General features: G+C 42.0%; 1 protein-coding gene across 3 annotated transcripts in view; it reads right to left on the minus strand.

Moving 5' to 3' along the window:
- PTPRB (protein tyrosine phosphatase receptor type B) overlaps positions 1 to 25,502 on the minus strand; it is a 119,014-nt gene that overhangs the window by 16,354 nt on the left and 77,158 nt on the right. For all 3 annotated transcript variants that reach the window (XM_032295666.1, XM_032295665.1, XM_032295667.1), the window contains 11 exons: positions 23,783 to 24,046; positions 22,475 to 22,756; positions 17,967 to 18,245; positions 17,258 to 17,407; positions 14,862 to 15,105; positions 6,646 to 6,752; positions 2,651 to 2,750; positions 1,407 to 1,490; positions 1,298 to 1,315; positions 1,102 to 1,183; positions 411 to 501 (listed from right to left, as the gene is read on the minus strand). In XM_032295666.1, the coding sequence (XP_032151557.1) occupies positions 411 to 501; positions 1,102 to 1,183; positions 1,298 to 1,315; positions 1,407 to 1,490; positions 2,651 to 2,750; positions 6,646 to 6,752; positions 14,862 to 15,105; positions 17,258 to 17,407; positions 17,967 to 18,245; positions 22,475 to 22,756; positions 23,783 to 24,046 (1,701 nt within the window). The remainder of the gene's footprint in view (positions 1 to 410; positions 502 to 1,101; positions 1,184 to 1,297; positions 1,316 to 1,406; positions 1,491 to 2,650; positions 2,751 to 6,645; positions 6,753 to 14,861; positions 15,106 to 17,257; positions 17,408 to 17,966; positions 18,246 to 22,474; positions 22,757 to 23,782; positions 24,047 to 25,502) is intronic.

Raw genomic sequence — 25,502 nt, forward strand, 5'->3', positions numbered from 1 at the left:
GGAATGAATGCAGTCCAGAAAACCTGCCTTCTATTGCTTTACCCAATAGGGTAGGGAAATTTAAGCAGAAATTGTTAAGGAAGACTTTGCTAAGCAAACCCACGTCTGCTTATGTTAGAGCCCTTGCTGTTAACCTCATTACTGTTCTTAGCCTGCAAAGAGAAGCAGTAGGACCACATGGGGAAAGGTCGACAGCGTAAGAGGCCTTTCATAATCAGAATTTAAACTGGCTATTATCCCTCTAGAGGGAAGTGCAGAAATATACAAGTTATTTCTTATTAAAGTCATTCAGAGCTTGAGAGTGTCCATATCCAGCTATATTATATATCATTAGCCCCATTTCGTTTTTGGAGAAAAATGCAGAAATGGCTAGAGGAAGACAGCATTACAAATTTTGACACAGAACTTACAGGGCAATATATTGTTGTATCGATTTTTCCCTCTATTCTCTGGCAAGAGTGCAATGTCACATGACTGGTTTCGACCCACATCTTTTAACTCCTGTTAGGTCAAAAATAAGTTTGTAAGTGGAGACTATAAATAGAATAAAGCGTATCATACAGTCCTGGAGATATACAATATGAAAACATATCCACTAGCTACCGTTTGTGAATGCCTAGTATTCAACACGCATTAGCTCTGATCCCCACAACAGCCCCACAAGGGAGGTGTTCTCACTGTTTTACAAGTGAGGCTCAGACAGGATAACGGATGTGCCCCAGGTCACCCAAGTGGCAAACCCAAGAATCAAATCCAAAAGCTAGGTGCTTTTTGCCAAACCACAGTCTCTCCCAGCCAAGCAAATGGCTAGTCTGGATAATTGACAGCATTATGTCTGCATTTGAGATTTGGTAATTCTTCATTACTGTCTGATCCAGGTAGCCCTTGCTATGCTGTGTTATTCTGGAACTCAAGCTGGCCTCTGAGATTAGATGGTACATTGTTCAGGGCATACTTTCGGCATAAAAGAGTACTCAGCTGAGATTCTAAGCAGCCTCCTAACTTCTGAGTCCAATCAGCCTATGATTACACAGTAAACGTTAGGAGGGAAATTCTGCTGAGAACTAGGGATGCTGAAGCTTCATTCTGCCTGAGTTGTACCTCGTATTCCTTGGATAGAAGGTAGTTGGAGTCAGCCTGCAGCTTCATGAAATGTCCTTCAAACTGATTTATTTTTATTGGACTGTAATTAAAAACGAAAAAGAAAAGAGAGTTACTGCAGAATAGGGAAAGTCCCATAACCATTCAGACGCATGTTTCAAAGGCAGATAATAAAATAATTAATGTGTTCTCTTACCAGGATGTTTTCCGGTTACTGTGAAGGGAAGCCAAAAGAAGACTTTGTTAGCCAATCTCACATAATACCATCTTTCAATAAATTATATGAAGGCAAATGTGGTGCTTACCCTTTCTGGCCCAGGTTTAAGTGAACAGATAATGGTCGATCCCTACGAATGCTCAGACGGGCAGAGGGTCTTTCTCCACCATGGCTGAAACATAAGGGAGAGAACTTTTATTTCAATTATGATACTTGGGTTGAACAAATTTTTCCATTTATGGTAAGGCTGTACATGTTTGTACAAATAAGGATTTTTTCAGTATTCACATAGATTTGCACTCAGCCAACATCTCTCTGAGGAAGGGAAAGGAAAGAGAATAAAGTAGATCATTCCCACCCAGAAACAGATCTCTGCAAAAACTGAAGGTCTGTCTCCTAGTTTTTGGCTACAAGTTATAATCACTTCCCACATTCTCAATAAAACTTTGCTAAAAAAAAAAAAAAAAAAAAAAAACCCCAGTAAATTTCAGATGCCAGACACGACTTCAAGAAAGAGTAACATGTGCCAAATTAAGAAAAAAAAAATTCACTAAGAGAAGAAGGCACGACATTGGGGCCACATGCTATTTGGTTCTTTTTGGTCCCATCTTAAATTAGGATGGAAGATACGAACTACAAAATGGTGATGTCAACCACACTTTTCAGGATATTGCAGAAAAGCACTTGGGCATACAATTTGCAAACATCTCTGTCTTCATGAGGATATGAACCACACACACATTTTTTTTTTTTTCCTGTGCAAAAAGAGTCACTTTGTCTTCAAATAAAGCTATAAATTGCCTCTCAGTCATTTGGTAAGGGCCACATTCATCAATGGGATATAAAAGAGCTGAGAAGGCCGGGTGTGGTGGCTCAAGTCTGTAATCCCAGCGCTTTGGGAGGCTGAGGTGAGTGGAGCATGAGGTCAGGAGTTCGAGACCAGCCTGGCCAACATGATGAAACCCCATCTCTACTAAAAATATTTTAAAAAATTAGCCAGGCATGTTGGCACGTACCAGTAATCCCAGCTACTTTGGAGGCTGAGGCAGGAGAATCACTTGAACCTGGGAGGTGGAGGTTGCAGTGAGACAAGATCATGCCACTGCACTCCAGCCTGGGTGACAGAGCGAGACTACATCTCAAAAAAAAAAAAAAATGCTGAGAAAAGTGAGACATGGCTTTAGAGTTTGACTTCATTCTTATTGAGAAAACAGTGACAATTTAACCTGGAAAAATTAAATTATTTTCCCTCCTTACTTTTCAGCCTATGGGAATTTTCAGTTGCATTTTTCAAGTTGTGGGTCCAATCACCAGAAGGATCTTTGTACTTACCTCACTTTCTGTCTGCAGATCAATACAGCAACAACAGCCACTAGCATGCCAATCAAAAACAGACCGGCACTCACGCCTTCAATAGCTCCAAACAAGGGCTCTACAATAATCCAGATAGAAACAACACATCCAGATGGGAAAATTAGTGCTAGGGAACCAGTAAGAAAGCAATAAAGCCATAACTCCCAAGTAATGTTATTACAAGTAGAATTCAAATGATGCCCACAATGAGCCACTTACTTTCCAAAGGCTATAAGTATGCACCTAAAAAGATGAAAGGCTGGCTCCCACCCTGTAGCAGTGAGGCCAGATGCCGCTGTGCACTTTTGAAGTTAATGGTGTCTAGCTTATAGAGGAATTTTGGACTTTGTGCTTACATGTAAAGCTTGGGGCACCTAAAATAAAGGCTGTAAGTTTGCCACCAAGATAAAAATGCAATTTCATTTATATAAAACATATTACACAGCACTGGGGCTTTGGAAAATCCAGTGGATTGCTTGGAACTATTTTAACAAAGTCTTATTTTTATTATCTGGTATGATACTGCCACGGGGAGTTTATGAAGTGGTAAGAGTGGCCTCATTTTAAAAATAGCTTTATTGAAATATAATTCACATAGCATGCAATTCACCCATCTAAACTGTACAATTCAATGGTCTTTAGTATAGTCACAGAGTTTTGCAAATGTCACCACAATCAATTTTAAAACATTTTCATCACCCTCAGAAGAAACTGCATACCTACAGCAGTCAGCCCCATTCCTCCTCCCCGAGATCTCTGGCAACTACTAATCTACTTTCTGTGTTTGTGGATTTGCCTATTCTAGACATTTCATAGAAATTAAATCATAAATCCGCAATCTTTTGTGACTGGCTCTTTTCATTTAGTATAATGTTTTCTTTTCTTTCTTTTTTTGAGACAGAGTCTCGCTCTGTCACCCAGGCTGGAGTGCAGTGACATGATCTTGGCTCACTGCAACCTCTGCCTTCCAGGTTCAAGTGATTCTCCTGCCTCAGCCTCCTGTGTAGTTAGCTGGGATTACAGGTGCATGCCAGCATGGCTGGCTAATTTTTGCATTTTTAGCAGAGACAGGGTTTCACTATGTTGGTCAGGCTGGTCACAAACTCCTGAACTTGTGATCCACCTGCCTCGGCCTCCCAAAGTGCTGGGATTACAGGCCTGAGGCATCGCACTCAGCCTAGCATAATGTTTTCAAGGTTTATCCATGTTATAGCATATACCAAGATTTCATTCCTTTTTATGGTTGAATAATAGTTCATTGCATGTATATATCACATTTTGTTTATCCATTCATCCATCAATGGACATTTAGATTGTTTCTACTTTTTGGCTATTATGAATAATGCTGCTATGAACATTCACCTACAAGTTTCTGTGTGGACATGTTTTCATTTCTCCTGGGTATATAATGAGGAGTCAAAAGCTGGGTCGTATGGTAACTCTGAGTTTAATATTTCTATAAACTTTTTCAAAGCAGCGATACCATTTTACATTTTCATAAGCAGTGTATGGAAGGTTCTGATTTCTTCATATCCTCACTAACTCTTGTTACTGTCTTTTTGATTACAGCCATGCTACTGGGTGTGAAGTGGTACCTTCTTGTGGTTTTGATTTGCATTTCCCTAATGACTAACAATATTAAGCAGCTTTTCATGTGCTTACTGGCCAATTGTACATCTTCTTTGGAGAAATGTCTATTCAGAGCCTTTGCCCATTTAAATATTGTGTAATTTGGCTTAGTGTGGTGGCTCACACCTGTAATCCCAGCACTTTGGGAGACCAAGGCAGGTGGATCACAAGGTCAGGAGTTTGAGATCAGCCTGGCCAACATGGTGAAACTCCATCTCTACCAAAAATACAAAAATTAGCTGGGTATGGTGGCATGTGTCTGTAATCCTAGCTACTGGGGAGGCTGAAGCAGAAGAATTGCTTAAATCTGGGAGGCAGAGGTTGCAGTGAGCTGAGATGATGTCACTGCACTCCAGCCTGGGCGACAGAGCGAGACTCCATCATATACACACACACACACACACACACACACACACACACACGCACACACACACAGTGTAATTTGTGTTGTTATTAAATTGTGAGGTAAGAGTTTTCTATATGCTAGACACTCAGCCCTTATCAGATATGTGATTTGTAAATATTTTCTCCCAATTCTGTAGGTTGTCTTTTTTACTTTCTTGGTAGTGTCCTTTGAAACACAAAAGTTTAAATTTAGATTAAATCCAAATTATTTTTTCTTTTGTAGCTTATGTTTTTGGTGTCATAGCTAAAAAGCTATTTTCAAATCCAAAGTTACAAAGATTTACACCTATATTTTCTTGTAAAAGTGTTACTGTGTTACCCCTTAAATTTAGGTCTATGAAGTAGTCCATTTTGGAAGTTGCATTTTAAGACCTTAGATTTGTTCCTTCCATGTTGCTTTTCAAGACTCATCAAATCAACACAATCATCCTTGAATGTGGTTAACATCTTTTTTGGAATATATGTTTACTGTCTTCCTATACTGGACTACATGCAATTTTTGTCATGTAACGATATTTCAGAAAAGAAAATTGTGTTTACAAAGTCCGTACATTAAATTATAAACAAAGACATCTAAATCCGCTTAACTATATTCTCATCCCCCTTTGGCTTGAAAAGTGGGAGATTATCCCTGTATTTGGCATAAATTGATTGGAATGTTTGTGAGGCTGAGTCATCTCTTGTCATGCAGCATGAGAGACGGTTTTAGCTGTAAAGAACTTCGCAGACCCAGAGATCAAGCATTGCAGAACACGGGCTATAGGAGAAGGCTACGCAGACGATGGTGTTGAGAAAGAAGGTGATGAAATGATGCTATTCTCAGCCTGGCGGAAGTATTCAGAGACAGGGCAGTGCAGAGGTTGTATGCCCTGGCAGAAAGTGCCAGAGTTTCAGCTGTACCATCTTGGGCAAGTTACTTAATCTCTTGGTGCCTCATGTCCTCATCTTTAAAATGGGGATGATAATAGCATCTACCTCAGAAGATTGCCATGAGAGTTGGACGAGTTATTCTATGTAAAATGCTTAAAACTGTGTCTCCATAGAGAAGTACTAGCCTCTGTTATTACTTAGACTTTACCTCTAATATACTCTTTTAGAAATTGTTACGTATAGGCCAGGTGCGGTGGCGGCTCAAGCCTGTAATCCCAGCACTTTGGGAGGCCGAGGTGGGCGGATCATGAGGTCAAGAGATCGAGACCATCCTGACCAATATGGTGAAACCCCAACTCTACTAAAAATACAAAAATTAGCTGGGCGTGGTGGTGTGTGCCTGTAGTCCCAGTTACTCAGGAGGCTGAGGCAGAAGAACTGCCTGAACCCGGGAGGTGGAGGTTGCAGTGAGCCGAGATTGTACCACTGCATTCCAGCCTGGTGCCTGGTGACAGAGTGAGACTCTGTCTCAAAAAAAAAAAAAAAAAAAAAAAAAGAAATTGTTACGTATAGTCTTTTACATTTACAGCTTTCAACAGTACAAAGCCAACACGTAGCAAGCAAAAGGAAGAAAAATCACCTGTCATTCCACTACTTTGAGATACATATCATTAATATTTGATGTTTTTCTTTTAGTCTGTTTTCCTGAGCATTTCTGTGTATAAGCATATAAACATTCTCACTTTTAACTGAAAGCCTTTTGTACTAACTTATATTTTGGGCTGTGAAAACTCTTGATTTTAGTGGTTTTCATTCACTTTTCAGAAAATAATTCATTTTTAATTAAAAATAATACTGTATTTCCACCTTCTTTTTAGATTAATCCCCTTTCAATCCATTCTTCTAGAGAAGTTGTGTGATCCCTTTAATCCACCTCAAGTTTTGGTCACATAAAGATTAAGTTCCAAGTGAAAATAAACGTTCCCCCAGCATCAGCCAATATCTCCCCATTAGAGGCTCCTGTAGGTGACATGGCAGTTGGCAGAACATGATGTAAAGGTTAGCCTTACCTGACTCAGTAGTGATGGGTAAAGAAAAAAATGTGTCTGAATAGAGTGGCTTTATGAATTCCTTCAGGTCCTCATCAAAGAGCTGTGTAAAAGCTCGAATGCTGATTCTGAAAAGAAAACCAATTTATTTAAATATAAATTAGTTGCTGAGCACAGTAGTTGAAAAATGTGTTCAAGGAGAAGCAGGATGGTACCTGATCAATGTGTAGCAGGGTAGAATATGAGTTATGGAATCAGACAGACCTGGGTTCATGCATTCATTCATCAATTTATTCATAAATATTTATTGAGCCCCTGCCACATGCCAATCACTGCTCTAGGACCTGGGACTTTGCAAGGAACAAAACCAAGTCCCTGCCATTCCAGAATTTACATTCTCATGGAGGAAGTCAGACAATAAACACACAAATTCAATAAATCAGATGAGACGTGTGCTATGAAAAAGAAAAGAGCGGAGTAAGGAAGGGTAAGGAAAGCAATGGGAATCGAGCACGTGGGACTGCTTTATTCAGAATGGCAGTGATGGAGGCAGTGAGTGAGAAGTGCTGGATGTACTGAAGGAAAACTAAAAGATTTGCTGACGAATACAGAGTATGGATGATCCCACATGTCCTGGCTGGGGAACGACGGGAAGAATGGAAGCATCATTTACTAACATGAGGGAAAACTATGGAGAAGTAGATTGGGGGGTTTGAAAGATCTAGATAGATTAGTTGTGGGGGAATTAATTCTGAGATGCCCATTAGAGCAGTCAGGTGGCCCAAGTATCAACATTATTAATGCTATTTTAACTTACATATCTCCTCATCTTTTAGCACTATTTTTAAAATATCATTTTATCTAAAAATATTCTAATATCATATTGATTGTCAAGAAATATTTGTTAAGGGCCTTCTTTATAAACGGTCGAAGTTACAAAGAGATGTGTGGTCACTAGTCTTGGAAACGTGAAAGACAAAATACAAAGGAATAAGGCAAACAGCAAACAAAGAAAGTGTACATACAATGGCAAATGAGGAATAGTAGAATTTGGAGGAAACTGTGTGTGTGGGCATAGGAGGTGAGGTGGCTGGGAGCAGAAAGCTCAATGAAGAGACTGCTGTGATAATCAGGCCAAGGACACAGGGCCCTGGCTAGGAGACCTGGCAATAAGAATGGAAAGAAGACTGTCAAAGGCACTCAGAGGAGGATCTAGGTGTGGCCCAGACAGAAGAGGAGCAGGGAGGAATCAAGGATGGCCTGCGACTTGAGCTCACGTCATTCAGGAGAATAGTGACATCATTGATGGAAATGAGGAGAGAGGCCTGGCACGGTGGCTCACGCCTGTAATCTGAGTGCTTTGGGAAGCCAAGACAGGCAGATCACCTGAGGTTATGAGTTCGAGACCAGCCTGGCCAACATGGGAAAACCTCATCTCTACCAAAAATACAAAAATTAGCCCAGCGTGGTGGTGGGCACTTGTAATCTCAGCTACCTGGGAGGCTGAGGCAGGAGAATTGCTTGAACTTGTGGGGTGGAGGCTGCAGTGAGCCGAGGCTGCAGTGAGCCAAGACTGTACTATTGCACTCCAGCCTGGGTGACATAGCAAGACTCTGTCTTAAAAAAAAAAAAAATAAGGAGAGGGATTGGTGAAGGAGGATATGCTTTTCTTGGAATATACTGGATTTAGAGGGACAGTGAGGCATGGATTTGGAACTATCCAGCTGACACGAGTTATTCCAGTCACCTGGGCAGAAGAGTTGCTGAGGTGGCTGTCCACGTGTCTATGTGGGACAGTGCCTGAAAATCAGCTGGTCCTAAATTCAATAAACAAGCAAGACGCAGCTACAAACACAACAGATTTATAACCTCTCCTTGAAAGAGAAGCCTGTGATTCCCCATCATAGGACCTAAGTCCTGTGCTCTCTGCACAAGTCAGGCCAGCCTAGAGGGCTGCACTCAATTTCTGGGGGCCTATTTTAGGATGAATTAGAGATCATTTGAGGTGGTTGACCTGAACAATGATAGAGAAGACTTCAAGGGACATCATATAGTTAGCTTCAGATTTAAGGAAGGTTGCCATGTAGAAGAGGAAAGTAATATGGCTATTTTTCTTCTTGAAAGTAGAATTAGGCTTAGTAGGCTGAAGTCACAAGGAAGGAGGAGGTTAGGAACATTAAGTTGTTTTCTAACAGTAGAATATGAGCTACCTCCTAGGTTGTGAGCTCCCAGTCACTGGGGGCGGGAGGATGGGGGTGAGATTCAGATAGAGGCTGGAGGAGAACCAGTCCCAGGGAAGATACAGGAGGGCATCACTGCACTATGCTAAAGACTGGCTTGCGTGACTTCTTGAGTCCCTCCTGTTGTGAAGATTCTCTAATCGTACGGATAGAGAATTAGGCTTGGTTTACATGGGAAAACTTTCACTAGTGTTATTTTCAGTTCTAAGAAAGTGACCAGAAGTACTCCTCTTTCTTTTTTTTAAAAAAGTCTATACTTCTTGAACCCAAAGGTATCTGGGCATGTGCTGTGATAATGCTGAAGCAGTACTAGGCCAGGGAAAATAGTTCTGACCCTGCTTCCTCTCCTCCTAACCCATGCCCAGATCTGAGTGTAATCCTCAAAAATGAACATCAAGATGATATTGGTAAATCACATCTATAATTTTCATCTCCAAAAGACACATTCCAAGTAAAAAGGTGTTCTTTCAAGAATAACGGGCTGTCAATGGAAGTATACTGAGAAATGTCCACAAAGTGTCACCAGCAGTCACCACACATTAAAGGGGAAGGTGAGGAGATGATGTGTGTTGCTAATTTTGGAAGGCAAGCTCTGCTAACCACTAAAATACCAATGCCTTGGCAAGTGTGTTGCTAATTTATTATACGTTTAAAAATTGAGTGTCTCTGATAAGAGTTTCTTATTTATAAGTGTGGAAAGACTTTTTTCTCTTTTCTTTTCTTTTTTTTTTTTTTTGGAGACAGGGTCTTGCTCTATCATCAGGTTGGAGTGCAGTGGCACAATCAAGGCTCACTGCAACCTCCATGTCCCGAGCTCAAGTGATCCTCCAACCCCAGCCTCCTGAGCAGCTGGGATTACAGGTGTACACTACCACACCCAGCTAATTTTTGTATTTTTAGTAGAGATGGGGTTTTACCACGTTGCCCAGGCTGGTCTCGTATTCCTGGGCTCAAGCGATCTGCCTGCCTTGACTTCCCAAATTGTTGGGATTACAGGTATGAGCCATTGCACCTAGCCAGAAGGACTTTTTCAAACATGGCTCTGTTTGATCATGTTCAGCCTCTCCAATATAATAAGGAAGCTTATTATATTACTTCAGAGGCTTGGAACCTGAGGCTAGGAGAGAGTTCATGTCTTCCCCAAGATCACACAGAAAGATGATGAAAGAAAACTGAACTTCATATTTCTGGTTCTAGTGCAGACTCTCTTTTCTTATTTCCTCATGGCTTAATTTTTGGTTAAAAGCAGTGACTTCTGGCTGGGCACAGTGGCTCATGCCTGTAATCCCAGCACTTTGGGAGGCCGAGGCAGGCAGATCACATCAGGCCAAGAATTTGAGACCAGCCTGGCTAACGTAGTGAAACCCCATCTCTACTAAAAATACAAAAATTAGCCAGGTGTGGTGATGCCTGCCTGTAGTCCCAGCTACTGGGGATGCCAAGGCACGAGAATCGCTTGAATCCAAAAAGTGGAAGTTGCAGTGAGCTGAGATCATGTCACTGCACCCCATCCGTCCCCCACTGCTTTTCTCTCTCTCTCTCTCTCTCTCTCTCTCTCTCTCTCACACACACACATACACCCACCCCACACAACTTTTGTAGGAAGGATGGTAAAAAGAGGCTAGGCTAGGAACAAGAAGATCTGGGGTCTAGATCTCTCTCTTACTCCATTGCTGGTTAGTTGAAATGTCCCTAAAGTTTTTTATGCCTCATCTGTCAAATGAAAGCGTTGGCTACTAACAACCTTGACATGTTCTGCTCTGAAGTCACAGGTGTAAACACAAAGTACTGAATGGATGCAGATAAGTAAGGACTTTTAGGAAGGAGATAATGACCTAGCATAAGTCCAGCTTAAAATCAATGGGTCATCAGGCACTCTTAAAACGTTTCCAAAAATGAAATAACAACTACTTCCGCCAGCCCAGCACTTAGCGCCCACCCACAATCCTGTCCCGTCCTATCATCCCTGTGTACTCCTTTTTACTCACTCTCTGTTTGAAACTGGACTGTTTGTTCTTCTCTAAACAATTTGTATATTTAAACCTCCACACTTTGACTCCCACTATTCCTTCCACATTGAATCTCCTTCTGTCCCTATCTGCATATTCCTAAATCCTTTCCTATATTTTAATTCCTGTGTTTTAATACATCCTTTGAGAAGCCTTCTGAACCTTCACAGCATTTATTTTCCTTTATTCCTTATATCCTTCAACATTTCTGCCTCTATTTTACAGACGTGACTTCTTTCTCTCCCCACATTGTAAGCTCCTTGAAGGCAGTGGCTCCACCTTATTTACTTACCATCCAACAACACCTACTCCCAGAGAAGGCAATAAAACATATGCTGAATATATTATAGCAAGATAATTATGAATATGACACAATAACATGAATAAGACACTATTTTAATGAACAAATATCAGATAGAATTTTTTCCACTTTAAATGTGTCCAGAATCAGAGTTCTATAACAGAAAGTTAGAGATCATGTGATTCAATTTCCCTCATTTCAAGAAAATGAGGTCAGGAGAAGCTGACCATCTGTCTATGGTCACACTGCTTTTCTATTTAGAATAAAAACAAAACCAAACCAGCACTTTGCTAACCTTCCAACTCTCTCTCCTCATAATGATCTGCCCTTTCTCTTTCCATATGGAACAATGGAATAATACATATGAATAACAGGAACCCAACAATGAATAAAACACATTATATCCGTTGACACAATAAACTTGCGTATCAGCTAAACCTGGCATTTCCCATTTCTTCTCAACCCTAATTTTTCTTTTTCCATGCTATTTCCTGTCCACCTATTCCCTTTGGATAAAAGGATGCCTAACAACAAGGAGGGTCACCGTGGTAATGATCGTCTTGAGACAGGCAGAATTCTGATGGCCTGAGTTCAGCAGGCACCACTCAAGAGACTGATTCGCATGTGGTTCTCTGATGTGCTTTAGGAGACTATACCTCCTATCATCAGGCATTATCTGTCCAGCATGCTTTTAATAGGATTGAACTAAACATATATATTGGAGAAATATAGGAAAGCTGTGTTCTGGAAAACGAGTAAATACACAGAGATGATGAAGCCATAACACGAATGCATTACTTCCATAGAGCGTCTTGGCTCATTCCCATATTTGTTCATAAACAATTCACAAGCATGTCTTTTGTGCCAAGTACTTGCCATATTGTTTTGTAACCAATGACACATCTGTCTCCCTTGTTGGACTGTGAGCTCTTGCAGGCTAGTGAAGAGGGCAGGTAATTCAATAAAAGGTTAAAAGCCTCTGGTCAATGTAGGATTGGAGGAATGGAGGGTGTGCTGTGGATGTGGATGTGGAGCTCATGGTGCACCCAACCGCCCAGCTGTGGGTTCACAGGATAGTGTGGGTGGCTGAGGGTTGAGCTGGCTTTTGAAGTGTATGGAGAATTTGCCAGCCAGATAAGAGTGGAAAGCATCTGAAAGTGAAAAGATTGTGAAAAGAGAGTGAAAGATGCAAAGGCTCAGCCATATAAAGGAACCATGTCACATTCAGGAAACTCCAAGGAGTGAGGAGTAGCAAGAGAGCCCTGGGTACTTGGAGCAAATATGGTTGGAGACAAAGCTGGTGAGGCAGGCAGGAGAAAACCGGGCTTAGTGTGCCCTGGACTGGAATCTGCACTTGCTCTTGTAAGTGAATAGGAAAACCTTAAGCCATGTCTAGAAGGGACATGGCTAGGTTTGATGTGCCACATACTCAGGACTACTGCTCAGGACAACTTTATGGTGCTTTGCAGGTGAGGAAGGTGAGGGTTAGGGAACTGAAACGCTGCTTACAACGTTACACAGTTAAAAAGTGGCAGAGCTGGAACTCAAATGCAGGGGCTCTTCCAAAGACCTCCACTGCTACTATGGGTGCTGGGAGATTGCTGGGCTCTGGTCTGGACATACATTTTTTTACAGCTTCTTATTCTCTCTCTCTTTGAAATTTAGTAATGAGTTATCTTCACCTCTTCCATCTCCATAAGTAAACAAACAAAATCAGCCTCAATTTTCCAACTCAAAAAGAGAAAATAGTCCTTAGGTGATTTTTGCTCAAGTTTCCTTGAGCCCAGGTAACCAAGGAGCTGAGGCATCTCTTAATTCTTTTTTTTTTTTTTTTTTTTTTTTTTTTTGAGACAGTCTTGCTTGCCCTGTCACTCAAGCTGGAGTGCAGTGGCATGATCTCAGCTCACTGCAACTTCCACCTCCAGGGTTCAAGTGATTCTCCTGCCTCAGCCTCCCAAGTAGCTGGGATTATAGGCATGCGCCACCAGGCCAGGCTAATTTTTGTATTTTTAGTAGAGACAGGGTTTCCACCATGTTGGCCATGCTGGTCTCGAACTCCTGATCTTAAGTGATCCGCCCACCTTGGCCTCCTAAAGTGTTGAGATTACAGTCGTGAGCCACCATGCCTGCTGCATTTCTTGATTCTTATAGAAACTGATAAATCCTGGTTTTCTGATCTTTCATGTTTCTCTTTTGTTCTTCTGAAATCTCATTTCCTTTAGGTAGGCTCATATGGTCTCTTTTTGAAATAAATATCACTAGAAAGTTTGTGTGTGTTTAATCTGGAGGCGCTGACCTTGCCTGGGAGGCAGCAGCAAGTATCTGGTGAGTCCTGGGCAAAGGTAGCTATACAGAGGTCCTGCCAAAACTGAGTGTTTTGTTTCAGGAAAAACATCTGTCTGCCTTTTTTGATGTGAGGCAGGGCTAAGAACTTTCTCGGGTGTGATGCTATGTCATAGTCTCCTTTTGGAACTGGCAGGAGAGTTTTCTTTTTACTGAGACCTAGGAGTGATACTCCAAATATGTGAGAATCAATAAGACCTCAGCGTCAATGAACCAGATGGACCATGGCCCATGGAAAACCTAATTTACTGCCTTATTGGTTACATATCAGCTCTTCCAACACCCAACACAGAAGGTACATCCTCTGCAGAAGTAATAATCTTGGATGTCTGTAGCTCTATATCCTACACAGTAGCCTTGGTTACCTTTCTCTTGAGGATGCTGATTAGGATGCTATATGTACCTAATTTCTGAAAACTTAGTGCAGAGCAAGAGCACCGCCAGTTCCTAGGGCAGAAGAGCCTAGTGGCTGCAGTAATGTTTCCTGAAGCCAAAGCCAAATAGCTGCTTCTTTTCATTTGTCATCTCAGTGGGGAAAATAGGGTGTCCCCATTCATTCAGGGGCCTCCTCTGCATTCCAGAGGTCTGTCTGGCCCAAAGAGCACTTCCATCTTTACATGCCTTAGAAGGTAAACAAGGGAGTATAATTTCAGTTTGCAGTATAAGCAGATGACATAACTTCACATTGTTTAGATCTTCCTAAACTCAGTCTTTTTATTTGGACATTTTCACAATAATGAGCAAGGTAAAGCATTGGACTCATATTTTAAAAAGTTGTAGAAGGGCCAGGCATGGTGGCTCACACTTGTAATCCCAGCTTGGGAGGCTGAGGCAGGAGGATCACTTCAGATCAGGAGTTGGAGACCAGCCTGGCCAACACGGTGAAACCTTGTCTCTACTAAAAATACAAAAATTAGCCAGGCATGGTGGTGCGTACTTGTAATCCCAGCTACTGGAGAGGCTGAGGCAGAACTGCTTGAACCCAGGAGGCAGAGGCTGCAGTCAGCTGAGATGGTGCCACTGCACTCCAGCCTGGGTAACAAGAGCAAAAACTCGGTCTCAAAAAAAAAAAAAAAAAGAAGAAGGAACAATCTATTAAAAACCTTCAATTTTTCCATTAATGTACTAGAGCTTTTGCATATTGATGAAGTCCCTTTAAACACATTACCTGCAAGTGGAGACAGGAATCCAGCTTTTATAAATTACCCAGGAAAATGCAGAGTACTCTTGTAAGTAACATAGGTTATTAATCTGCAGAAGCTCACATGCATCAGATGCTCAGACAGCTGAGTGCCAAGTAACGCAGCATGTCCCTTCTAGCAAAACAGTGGTAATACATCTAACCTGTAGGCAGTGTGTGGCTTCAGTGGTCCATCACAGAATTTTTGCTGAGTGGGATCGCATTTTCCACCTAGGCTCTCCATCTCTGCTCCAAGGTTAATGTTAAAACTCTTGGAGTTGCTGTCAGGATTTTCGGCACATTTGCTGGCAAAATAATTAGTCTGATACACCCGAATGGAAGCATTCTGCCTGTATTCCAGGTAGGAAGGGAGAGGGTGCTGTTGTTCTGGCTTCAGCTCATCACTGCCTGGAGGAGAAAACCCACAGTTAAAGGCTGCCTTTCTTGTGACTTAAGTGATTTCAATGATTTAAAATTAGGTTTCTACGGCTGCCTCCTCATCCGTTATCTCTGGCCATTTCCAAAGTACAGATTCTGTGATCTCAAAGGATGATGTAAAATTCTCCTAATAATTTTTAATTCACTTTTTCTAAAATACATAAAAATAAATACTATGTCTATAAAATACACACACAGATACAAACATGCACATATAGCTCATCATTTTCCTAGGAAATAAAATGAGGGTAGCTCATTGCATTAAATGATAGCATGTCTCACAACTCCAGAGTGTTGGCCAACTCCCACTGTGAGTCAGCCCACTTGATAAACTCTCTGCCAATAACCATTGTAGTTGAGCTAATAAGGAAACCCCTATGACCTGGGAAATAGGAAACAGATAAGAGAAATCATGTCCTAGGCCAGAGCAGTCATCCCACAAGGGGCGCTCCACATGCCATGCCCAGTTTGCTCATTGCTCTGTGTGTGGCTCTCTGTTATCTTGAGTACAGTTTAATCCTCGTCCAAATTTGGCCCCTTACTCAGAGCACTTCCCAGAACTCTTCCTCTGTCCACCCAGCCTGTTGTGTGTCTTGGCACTGCAAACCAGTTTTGATGTTGGCTAGAGAAAAGCATAAGTAGGAAGATAAAATACTATAGCGATCAGATGCTATTTACAGTGAGCTTCAAGGAGTGGTGTAATGGGGGTTTATCATAGCATCCCGGACTCTTGTTTAATAAGATTTGCTCATAAGTGGGCCTTAGAAATATTTTGTTGGCAGTAGTTAAAAAGGAATGTTGTCTTTAGCATGAGTATATATACACTATAAATGGCATTTATGAGAGATGGATTGTTATCTTAGATAACCTGGAAATCGCAGCCCATCTCCATGGACATGAATAATAGAAACCTATCTGGCTGGGGAACGCAAGGCTACTTTCTGGGGTGTGACTTTTTTGCTTACTATCTTACATGCATGTAGTAAAACACTGTCTTCATTGCAGTCTAATGAAGTCTAAAGTCTTTCCACAGTTCACCAATTTATCTTCAATTATGTGGTATGAGGAAATCTGGGACATACTGCTGACCCTTGAAATTATTTAATTAATTGTCCATAACCAGATTTAGTACAATTAAATAAACTGTGGAAGCACACAGACTGTTAGATATGTGAGCCTAAAATACCTGTGAGCCCAGAAACTGCCTCAGAGTTTGTCAGGTTTCAAGTTCCCCCCTTACCCACAAATGGGTCACAATTATCAGGGATGCTTAAGAACCTCATACAGCACCTTAAACAGTATAAAGATATATAAGAAAGGTAAACTATATTAATGTCATTCCAGTCAAAAGCATCCCTTTTGGAGAAATAACACACAAGACCTCAATGGCACATACATACATGGACAGGTGTGCCCCAAATGCAACGCTCTTACAAGTGGTTTGACAAATGCTGATTTAATAAGCTTGAAAGCTCATACTCAGTGGTTGTATGGGATGTCGTGATAACTATTCCCTAGGCTTTGTCTTATCTGTAGGAATTAGGTAGGTATTGAATAATTTAGAAAACCAGAGAATGAAACATACAATTCAAAATTCAGTGGAGAAGGGAAAAATGTTTCTCATGAACATCTTTTTCTTCTAAGCTTTTGGTTATTTTTGTGACTTGGTGGGTGGTTTGCAAGTGTATGATCAGATGAGGTATTGGGACAGGGAGAAGTGAAGACAGTTGAGGCATATTAGTGTTTAATGGCAGAACAAAAGAGTAGTGAATGAGACTGACCCAGCAGTGAAGAGGACTGAATAAGGCATTACATGCAGTGTACTTCCTATAGTGCATGGCACACAGCAAGGGCTCAATAAATGATGGTTATTGTTATTATCATTGTGGTTGCTATTATCCTTCCATTTAATAATTAAACCCAGAGGATAATAGGCTTTACTGCCCAAAGAGCCTTTGAGCAGCTTTTTCTTACATCTCCCTGTATCCAGCAGAGATAAGGCTGATGGAGAGGAACATTTTCTACTTAAGTTTCTTGAAACCTTGTTACAGAAAGATCGCCCACATGACCTTTGAGAAAGCAATTCTGTGTCTCAGAGTGGAGTTAACTCATGGTAACTTACCATCAGCCTCTCTCACCACCACTGTGAAGTATTTCACAGCTCCATTGGTGTCGCTGAACCAGCTGCAGTTGACAGTAAAGTTGATGGAAGATTTGCTAATTAGCACATCTTTTTCATTCACACGAATGTGTGGGGGTGGAGGAGGGGGGCCTGGAAAAAGAGGTGGGGAAGGAACCAAGAGGGGTCACAACTCTACCTTCACAGCATAAACAACAGTTAGTGAAATGAAGGATTCTACTCTCTTGCATCAGACTGTGTGTGTGAGCGTGTGCCTATGTTGAATACTGTAATCAAGAAACTCTTCCCCCTCTCCTGAAGGAAACCAGGCAGAGGAAGTGATTTGCCAGTGGCACATTAAACATAATGAAAGAGGCAGCTCTTCAGCAGAATTTCCTGAAGTTGTGGCTTCAAATTGCTTAAGAGCTCCATTATAGCTCTAACTATGTGAGGCAAAGTGTTCTATTTAAATACTAACTCATTCAGGTACTTTAAGATCATCTAACTTGTTTGCTATCTGGGTACTTTACCCAGAAAAATGTTTCTATTTCATGGAGCCTTTTAAGTCCTCCTCCCCAAGTAGCAATCAGATAGGCTTATGCAAAAGTGAACTGTATGCAAGTGAATAACGGTGATGGATGTGTTAGAGAAAGGTGCACAGCCCCTTCACTCAGTGACAGGAGGCTCCATGCACACCTCCAGGAACACTTACGGTCTATCATTGTAATAGTGCTGTCTTCAACCACCTCGCTGGTCATGCCGGCCGACTGCACTTTGATGGATACAAGGTATCTCTTATGGGGCACTAGCATCATGATGTTGAGCAGAGATTTTTCTTTCTCCAGCTTTCTAGAAAACTCAACTTCTTGGGTGTCCATTTTCCGGCATTCAATACTATAACCATCAAAGTCAGAATCGGGAGGGATCCAAGAACAGGCAATGGCTGTGGAGTTCTGAGGCCGGCAATGCAGGTTTTGTATCTTGTCAGGCTCTAAAGGAGACAGAGTCGTCGACACTTTTCAGAACTCTGAAAGAATTTTTTTTCCAGCTCCTTTGGGTCCAACTAGCTCTGGGATCTAGGTATAGGAGGGGCAGACAGGCAAATACAGAGTGTCGTGGCTCACCCGAGCAGAGACATATGAGTACAGATCTCCCAGGGAACTAGGGCTGGGGTAGGAAAAGCTGGTGGACAAGAGTGGACAAGTCTGAGTAACAGTTCAAGACTCCAGGGGATCTCGTTATGGGGCCCTCCACACTTTTGTGAGTTTTAGCTCCAGGACCTCAACCAGGTTCTCACAAGTAAATATCAAAGAAAAATACCCCTGTGCTTCTGAAACTGGGGAACAAAAGAATTGTTTTGAAACACCCTAGAGCACTCTGCCCTCCGTGGGCAACTAAGCCAAAGCCTAACCTGCTGGGGTTTTATCAGAGCCGAACTGACCTGAGCAAGGGGGACAACCCAACCCCAGCCACTTCAGCCATCCTGTCCCACCTCAGGTAGGAGTAGGGCTTGCTGAGAAGAGCCTGCGAAGTTCACAGCCTAGAGGCATAGGCTTGCTAAAAGACTAGACCTAATCAGAGGACCAGATGGCACTTATCCTGCCCTCTGCTTCATCACTGCCTCACCAAACACCAATTTACAGCAGCTCCTTTTACCTAGCACATCACATCCAGCTATCAAGAAAAAAATTACCAGGCCTACTAAAGGAAAAAAGATATAGCTTGAAGAGACTGAACAAGGATCCAGAATCCAGAACAAGGATGCCAAGTCAGATGTGGCAGGAATGTTGGAACAATTAGACCAGGAATTTAAAACAACAATCACTAATATGTTAAGGGCTCTAATGGAGGAAGTAGACAACATTCAAGAACAGGTGGGAGATGTAAGCAGACAGATGAAAGTCCTAAGAAAGAACCAAAAAGAAATGCTGGAGATCAGAACACTGTGACAGAAATGAAGGATGCCTTGATGGACTTATTAATAGGTTACACGTGTCTGAGGAAAGTCTCTGAGCCTGAGGATATATTTATAGAGACCTCCCAAACTGAAAAGCAAAGAAAACAAAGACTGAAAAGCAGAACAGAATATCCATGGACCATGGAATAACCACGACAGGTGTATCCTACACAAAATGGAATACCAGAAAAAGAAAGAAAGGAACAGAAGAAATAGTGGAAACAAGAATGACTAAGAATTTCCCACAAATAAATGTTAGACACCAACCACAGATCCAGGAAGCTCAGAAAACACTAAACAGGATATAGGCCAAAAAAAACTATGCCTAGGAATATCATTTTCAAACTACAGAAAATCAAAGATAACGAAAAATTCCTGAAAGAAGCCAGAGGGGGAAAAACCAACTTACTGCTAGAGGAGCAAAGGTAAGAATTATGTCGTTGTCAGAAGCCATGCAAACAAAAGGAGAGTGGAGTGAAATCTTTAACGTGTAGAAAGAAACAAGTGCCTACTATGTGCCAGGTGCTCTTCTGGGGACTGTGAACAGTGCAGTGGTAAATAAGACATTAGCTCTCACCTCCAGGAATGGAAATGAGTCCAAAATAGCCATAACACAAGATAGAAAGGAAAAGGTACCAGAAGAAATGGGGACAGAAAGTGCGATGTGGGGTGACACACAACTTTCAGCTGCTGGCTATTAGTGATCAACAGGAGTTAGTAAAAGCTGTAAGGCAGAAATGAGATCCTGCCAAGATATCGGGAAAGAGGCATCCTATGTAGCGAAAACCACAAACCCAGGTACCAAAGGAGGAGCTGCCAGGAATGGGATCGTAGAACATTGAGAACTCCAAATCATTCATCATGATTGAAGCATATTTGTGAGAAACTGAGTACCGGAATGATTTTACATCAAAATTATAAACTTCTATTCCATTTAAACATCTGCGATGTTGGATTTTCTGTTACCCACAGCCTCACCCAATCCTAATGAATACAATCCTTGAAAAAGAAAAACAAAACAAGTTCCACCAGTCATCATTCCTCATAAAACACAGCACTGAGGCCCTCTTCATGCCAGTTTGGTCCTCCGGGGCATGCCCCCATTTGGTAAGTGCCTCACTTAAATTCTAGCATCCAGGACTGAATACAACAGTCCAGTTGTGATCTATAAGCCCAGCCTCTAACAGAGTTGTATGAGCTCTTAAACTGAGCACCTGTGAGGCTGTTGGGAGAGGCAGTCTTAGTCTATCGACCCTCATTTGGCTGTATAAGAAATGGCCCTTGAGGTTAAGATACTTCCTTATCAAGATATCGAGAGCCTACACAACCTGTGCTGGGCTTACTGCCTTGTGTGGGAGTATCTTTCCCTGTTGCAAGCTCAGTGTAGGCTCTTTTGTCCTGCTTAAGCATGTGGGTCACATGGCAGATGGCTAACACTTATGCTATAGCCGTCCTCTGAGGAGACAGGACAGGGTCCTTTTACTGTGGCCAGAGAGGGGTGCACTTAGCCAACTGCCCTGCATTTGCTGCTGGGAGAGACCATACACAATGTGCCCTTCTGTTTTCTGTTGTCGTCAGGGTTGAAGACAGCAGGTGCATCTCTGGACAACCACTGCAGCTGGCTGTGGAGGACTGATGCATACTGTTGAGGCTGATCTTACTCTGTCTCCTCTCTGTGTAAGGAAAGCTTTGTTCCATCCAGGGTTTGCGTTGTGTTTCCCTGGCAACTCTAATACCAGAGGCAATGGGCAGAAGTGTTGAGAGTCCTTCCCTGGGTCTGGTAACCAATGAAGGTGTTCTGCTTAACAGATTTCATGAACACAGCCCACAGTCAGCCACTGAAAACTCATCCTGAGCTTGCCATAAACTCAAACTCTTAGTTCTTTTTCACGTATTTCTCTTGACACACTAATAACTGCTCTTTGGATACAATGGGGCATAAAAGTTATACCTGTTATAGTATTAATACTTCTTAAAAAATAAAACAACTACGTGCTTAAATTTCTAACTTTCAACTGTGTATTTTCTTAACAACCAATAACTATCTGATCTGATCCTGGAAGCTACTTATACTGGGTATTATTGAAACATAAATATTTGGATTAAAGTTCCTACACTGAAAACTTTTCTTTGTTTGAGGGTGATAGTATCTAACCCAAAATGTCTTTGGGAAGAAACTGGCATATGCTTCATTATTGAAGTTTTTTTGTTGGTTTGTTTGTTTTTGAGATGGAGTGTTGCTCTTGTTGCCTAAGCTGGAGTGCAATGGTGCAGTCTCAGCTCACTGCAACCTCTGCCTCTCGGGTTCAAGGAATTCTCCTGCCTCAGCCTCCTGAGTAGCTGGGATTACAGGTTCATGCCACCACACCCGGCAAATTTTTTGTATTTTTAGTAGAAACAGGGTTTCACCATGTTAGCCAGGCTGGTCTTGAACTCCTGACCCTCAGGTGATCCACCCACCTCGGCCTCCCAAAGTGCTGGGATTACAGGCGTGAGCCACTGCGCCCAGCCGTCGAAGTGTTTTTTATCTCAGGGACTACATCAGTATGTCCTAACTATGATCCCTCTGCTTCTAGTTTTGCCTCTTTCATTCTATTCGCTACACTGTATCCAGAGTAACTTTCTAAAGTGTAAATAATGATTATGGTATCTCTGCTGAAATTGAGTGACTCTAGTTGGTTCAAAATGAAGTTCAAAGTCGTTACCATGGAATACAAAACATTTTATGATCTGATTCCCTTAATCCTCACCTTTTATGCTCTGGCCAAATAAACTTCTTTCTGTTCCCCTATTAGTAGATCTTCCTTTCTCCCTCCTTGCTAATCTTGGAACATTTTATTCTCTCTACCTGGAATATTCTCCACTTCTTGCCCCAACTCTACCTGGTGAATTTTTCCCTTTAGGTTTCAATTTGGATATTTCCTTTCCCAAGAAGTTCTCTAGTATTGGGTCAGATTACCCAACCAGTGTCTCTACAGTATCATTTACTTCCCTCATCACACCCAAAATACATTGTCTATTTACACGTAGCACATCCCACCTAATTGTAAGCCCCATGAAGGCAGAGAGAGATTATTTCTTTATTGTCGATTATTGTTAATGTTGAATGAATGAACAAATCTACATAGACTTCTGCCTAAATTCAAATCTAACCAATCCCACGTAAAAATATGGATTTAAACCACACCCTATTTGAGTAAGATGTTGAACATATACTTCCTCTCATTCCATTTGAGAATCAAGAGTAGCAAAACATGTCATACTTGTCCTCACAGATCCAAAAATTGGTTTGCTGTAAGTTTTCCAGGAATCACCACTGACAGTCTTGACACTGAATTGATAGGATCTCCCTGGGCGAAGACCATACACGATGCGTCCTTCTGATTTTCTGTTGTTGTAGGGGTTGAAGACAGTAAGTGCATCTCTCGGCAACCACTGCAGCTCAAAGTCGTTGTAGTCTGTCCAGTCTGGGGGCCCCTTCCATGTGATGGCCAAGGATGTGTTTGCAATGTCAGCAAATGACATAAGACTGGGAGGACTTGGAGCTGAATGCAGGAGAAAGTGAAAAATCACATAATCACATCCATGCCATAACACATACAAATAAGATTGCTGAGCAATGTCAGACACACTTTTAATGTGCTTTGTAGGAAGAGGTAATATGATAATCATATAGTAGCAGCTTTCATTAGTAGTTTTTATTATGTGCAAGGCACTGTCCTCAAGCATCTTATGTACTTTCTTTTCTTTTTTTTTTTGAGACAGAATTTTGCTCTTGCTGCCCAGGTTGAAGTGCTGTGGCATGATCTTGGCTCACTGCAACGTCTGCCTCCCAGGCGGCTGGGATTACAGGCACCTCAGCCTCCCAAGTAGCTGGGATTACAGGCACCCACCACCACGTCTAGCTAATTTTTGTATTTTTAGTAGAGACAGAGTTTCCCCATGTTGGCCAGGCTGCTCTCGAACTCCTGACCTGGAATGATCTGCCCACCTTGGCCTCCCAAAGTACTGGGATTACAGGTGTGAGCCACTGGGCCCGGACTCATGTGCTTTTTCTTAAATATTAATAGTCGGATCTTCCTTACCAGGGTGCTGTGGAGCATGAGTGTGCCCTGAATGGGTTATAAGTGTGTGAAGGTATTAATTCCATCAGATTTTGGGGTGCAGGGCTGAGATCTACAATGATATCCAATTGCAGATAGCCTTGTTGATTAACCCCAGGGTGGCACACAGATGTCTATGTATGCCCATGACATAAAAACAGTTAGGAAGCACTGGGGATAGCCATGCAGCGATGAGGTACATGATTATCCCCACTTTGCAGATAAGAGAGCTGAGGCCTAGCGATGCTCAGTGACCTGCCCAGATTCATAGAGCTAAGCTAAGGACTTAGCTTTTTTGGACCAAAGCCTTGTCCTTTATCTATTGTACCACAGTCCCTTCCCATTTTCAGGGCTAGCACAGGGTATAACATTATTGGCTTTACCTCTTGTCACTAGAATCATAATTAAAATGTGTCTCTGGAAGCTACCTCCCACCATCCCTTGGCTATTGTCACCTGGGCTTCTCACCTGTTCTGCTCTCCGCTGTGACTTTATTGCTGAGATCTCCACTGTGAGTCACCACCCACAGTGTGTACTTCCTTCCGGGAACAAGGCTGTGAAACCGCCACTCCGTCAGGTGCTTGTCTTTCCAGTTTTCCTTCTTTGTGCCATTGGGATTATAGAGAATCAGCTCATAAAAGTCAAAGTCCCCGGAGGCTGGACTCCAGCTGAACCAAAGGCTGTCTGTCATGTTCCGATTGGACCCCCTGAGATGACTCACGGAGGCTGGAACTTAAACAGAAGAAAAATTCTTACTGAGAGTAAAAGAGAAGCAAAGGCATTTTGGCCCACAGGTGAGAATATATGCTGTGCTGGGCCTATGAGTTATACTTATTGTAGTCAGATCTTGCCTACATTTCAGGCCATTTACCTTTAGGGGTACATGGACTAAAGATATGGTGCAAATGAAAACAAAACAGGTGGTGACTTCTAGATGCCTCATGTGCCCTGATAAACAAGTAAACTGATATCTTCATAAATAATTAATAAACCATTGTCACATAGCTTATAAAAAAGGCTCAGAAAATGTGCATACAAGGTTCCAGCTCCTCCCAGTGTGGCCTATCTCATTGCAGTCACCATCCCATAACACCCTTTCTGGGTCTCTTTATGTCTTCTCCACCCTCCTTTAGGTTCTCAGTTCTCTTGTGCTCTTTCTTATAACATCTGTATTAATACAACTTCATTCAGGGAGAGAGTGACTCCCTAAATGAAGTCACTCCTATCATTGTATAGATTAGTCAGGCTGCCACCCATCCCAATAGCTTTGCCATTCTTTGGAGAGTGACGACTGTTGCCACATTGCGGGACCTTTAAGCACTGATGAACAGGTAAGGAAAGATGTGCAAAGGGCAGGTTGCCTCGGAAACGATGACATCTAGGCAATTCTATTTGTGGTTTAGGCTTATCGCTGTTCTTTTTCACTCCTTTCAAAAGACAAACTGAGAACTTCTGTTGGGTGCCCTTGGAATATGTTCCCACATGGCTCCCCTCACCTTTAGGTCTCTGCTGAAATGCCTTCTCCTATCTAAAGCAGTTGCTTGTCCTGCCAAGTCACTATCGTGACTCATCATTTTTTTCATAGAATTTAAGGCATTCCCAAATCATCTCTCTTGGATGATCTGTCCTGGTCCTCTCCCCTTCCTGCTACTGCAGAGTTCTCTGAGGGCAGGGCCCTTGACTGTCTTGTTCACTGTCATATTCCAGCAGTGGGCCATGTGCCTGGCACAGAAGAGCACCTAAAAACTATTGTCAAACGAGAAAAAAGAATTGTATAGGTAGGCTGGGCATGGTGGCTCAGGCCTCTAATTCCAGCACTTCGGAAGGTCAAGGAAGAGGATTGCTTTAGCCCAGGAGTTCAAGATCAGCCTGGGCAATATAGGGAGACCCCCATCTCTACAAAAAATAAAAATTTAAAAATTACAAGTTTGTCCTGTATGGTGGCATATACTAACAGTCCCAGCTACTCGGGAGGCTGAAGTGAGAGGATCACTTGAGCCCAGGAGGTTGAGGCTGCAGTGAGCCATGATGGTGTCACTACACTCCAGCCTGGGCAACAGAGCGAGAATTTGTCTCAGAAAACCAAACAAACGAAAAAAGAAATTGAATAGGAGATAAAGGACTCAAGTTATGGAAAAAGGGTAAATTCTGTCTCTTTTTTTTTTTTTTTTTTTTTTTTTTTTTTTTT

Source organism: Sapajus apella, unplaced genomic scaffold (assembly GCF_009761245.1).
Source record: "Sapajus apella isolate SASKATOON/1434 unplaced genomic scaffold, GSC_monkey_1.0 scaffold2, whole genome shotgun sequence".
NCBI classification, from domain to species: Eukaryota; Metazoa; Chordata; class Mammalia; order Primates; family Cebidae; genus Sapajus; species Sapajus apella.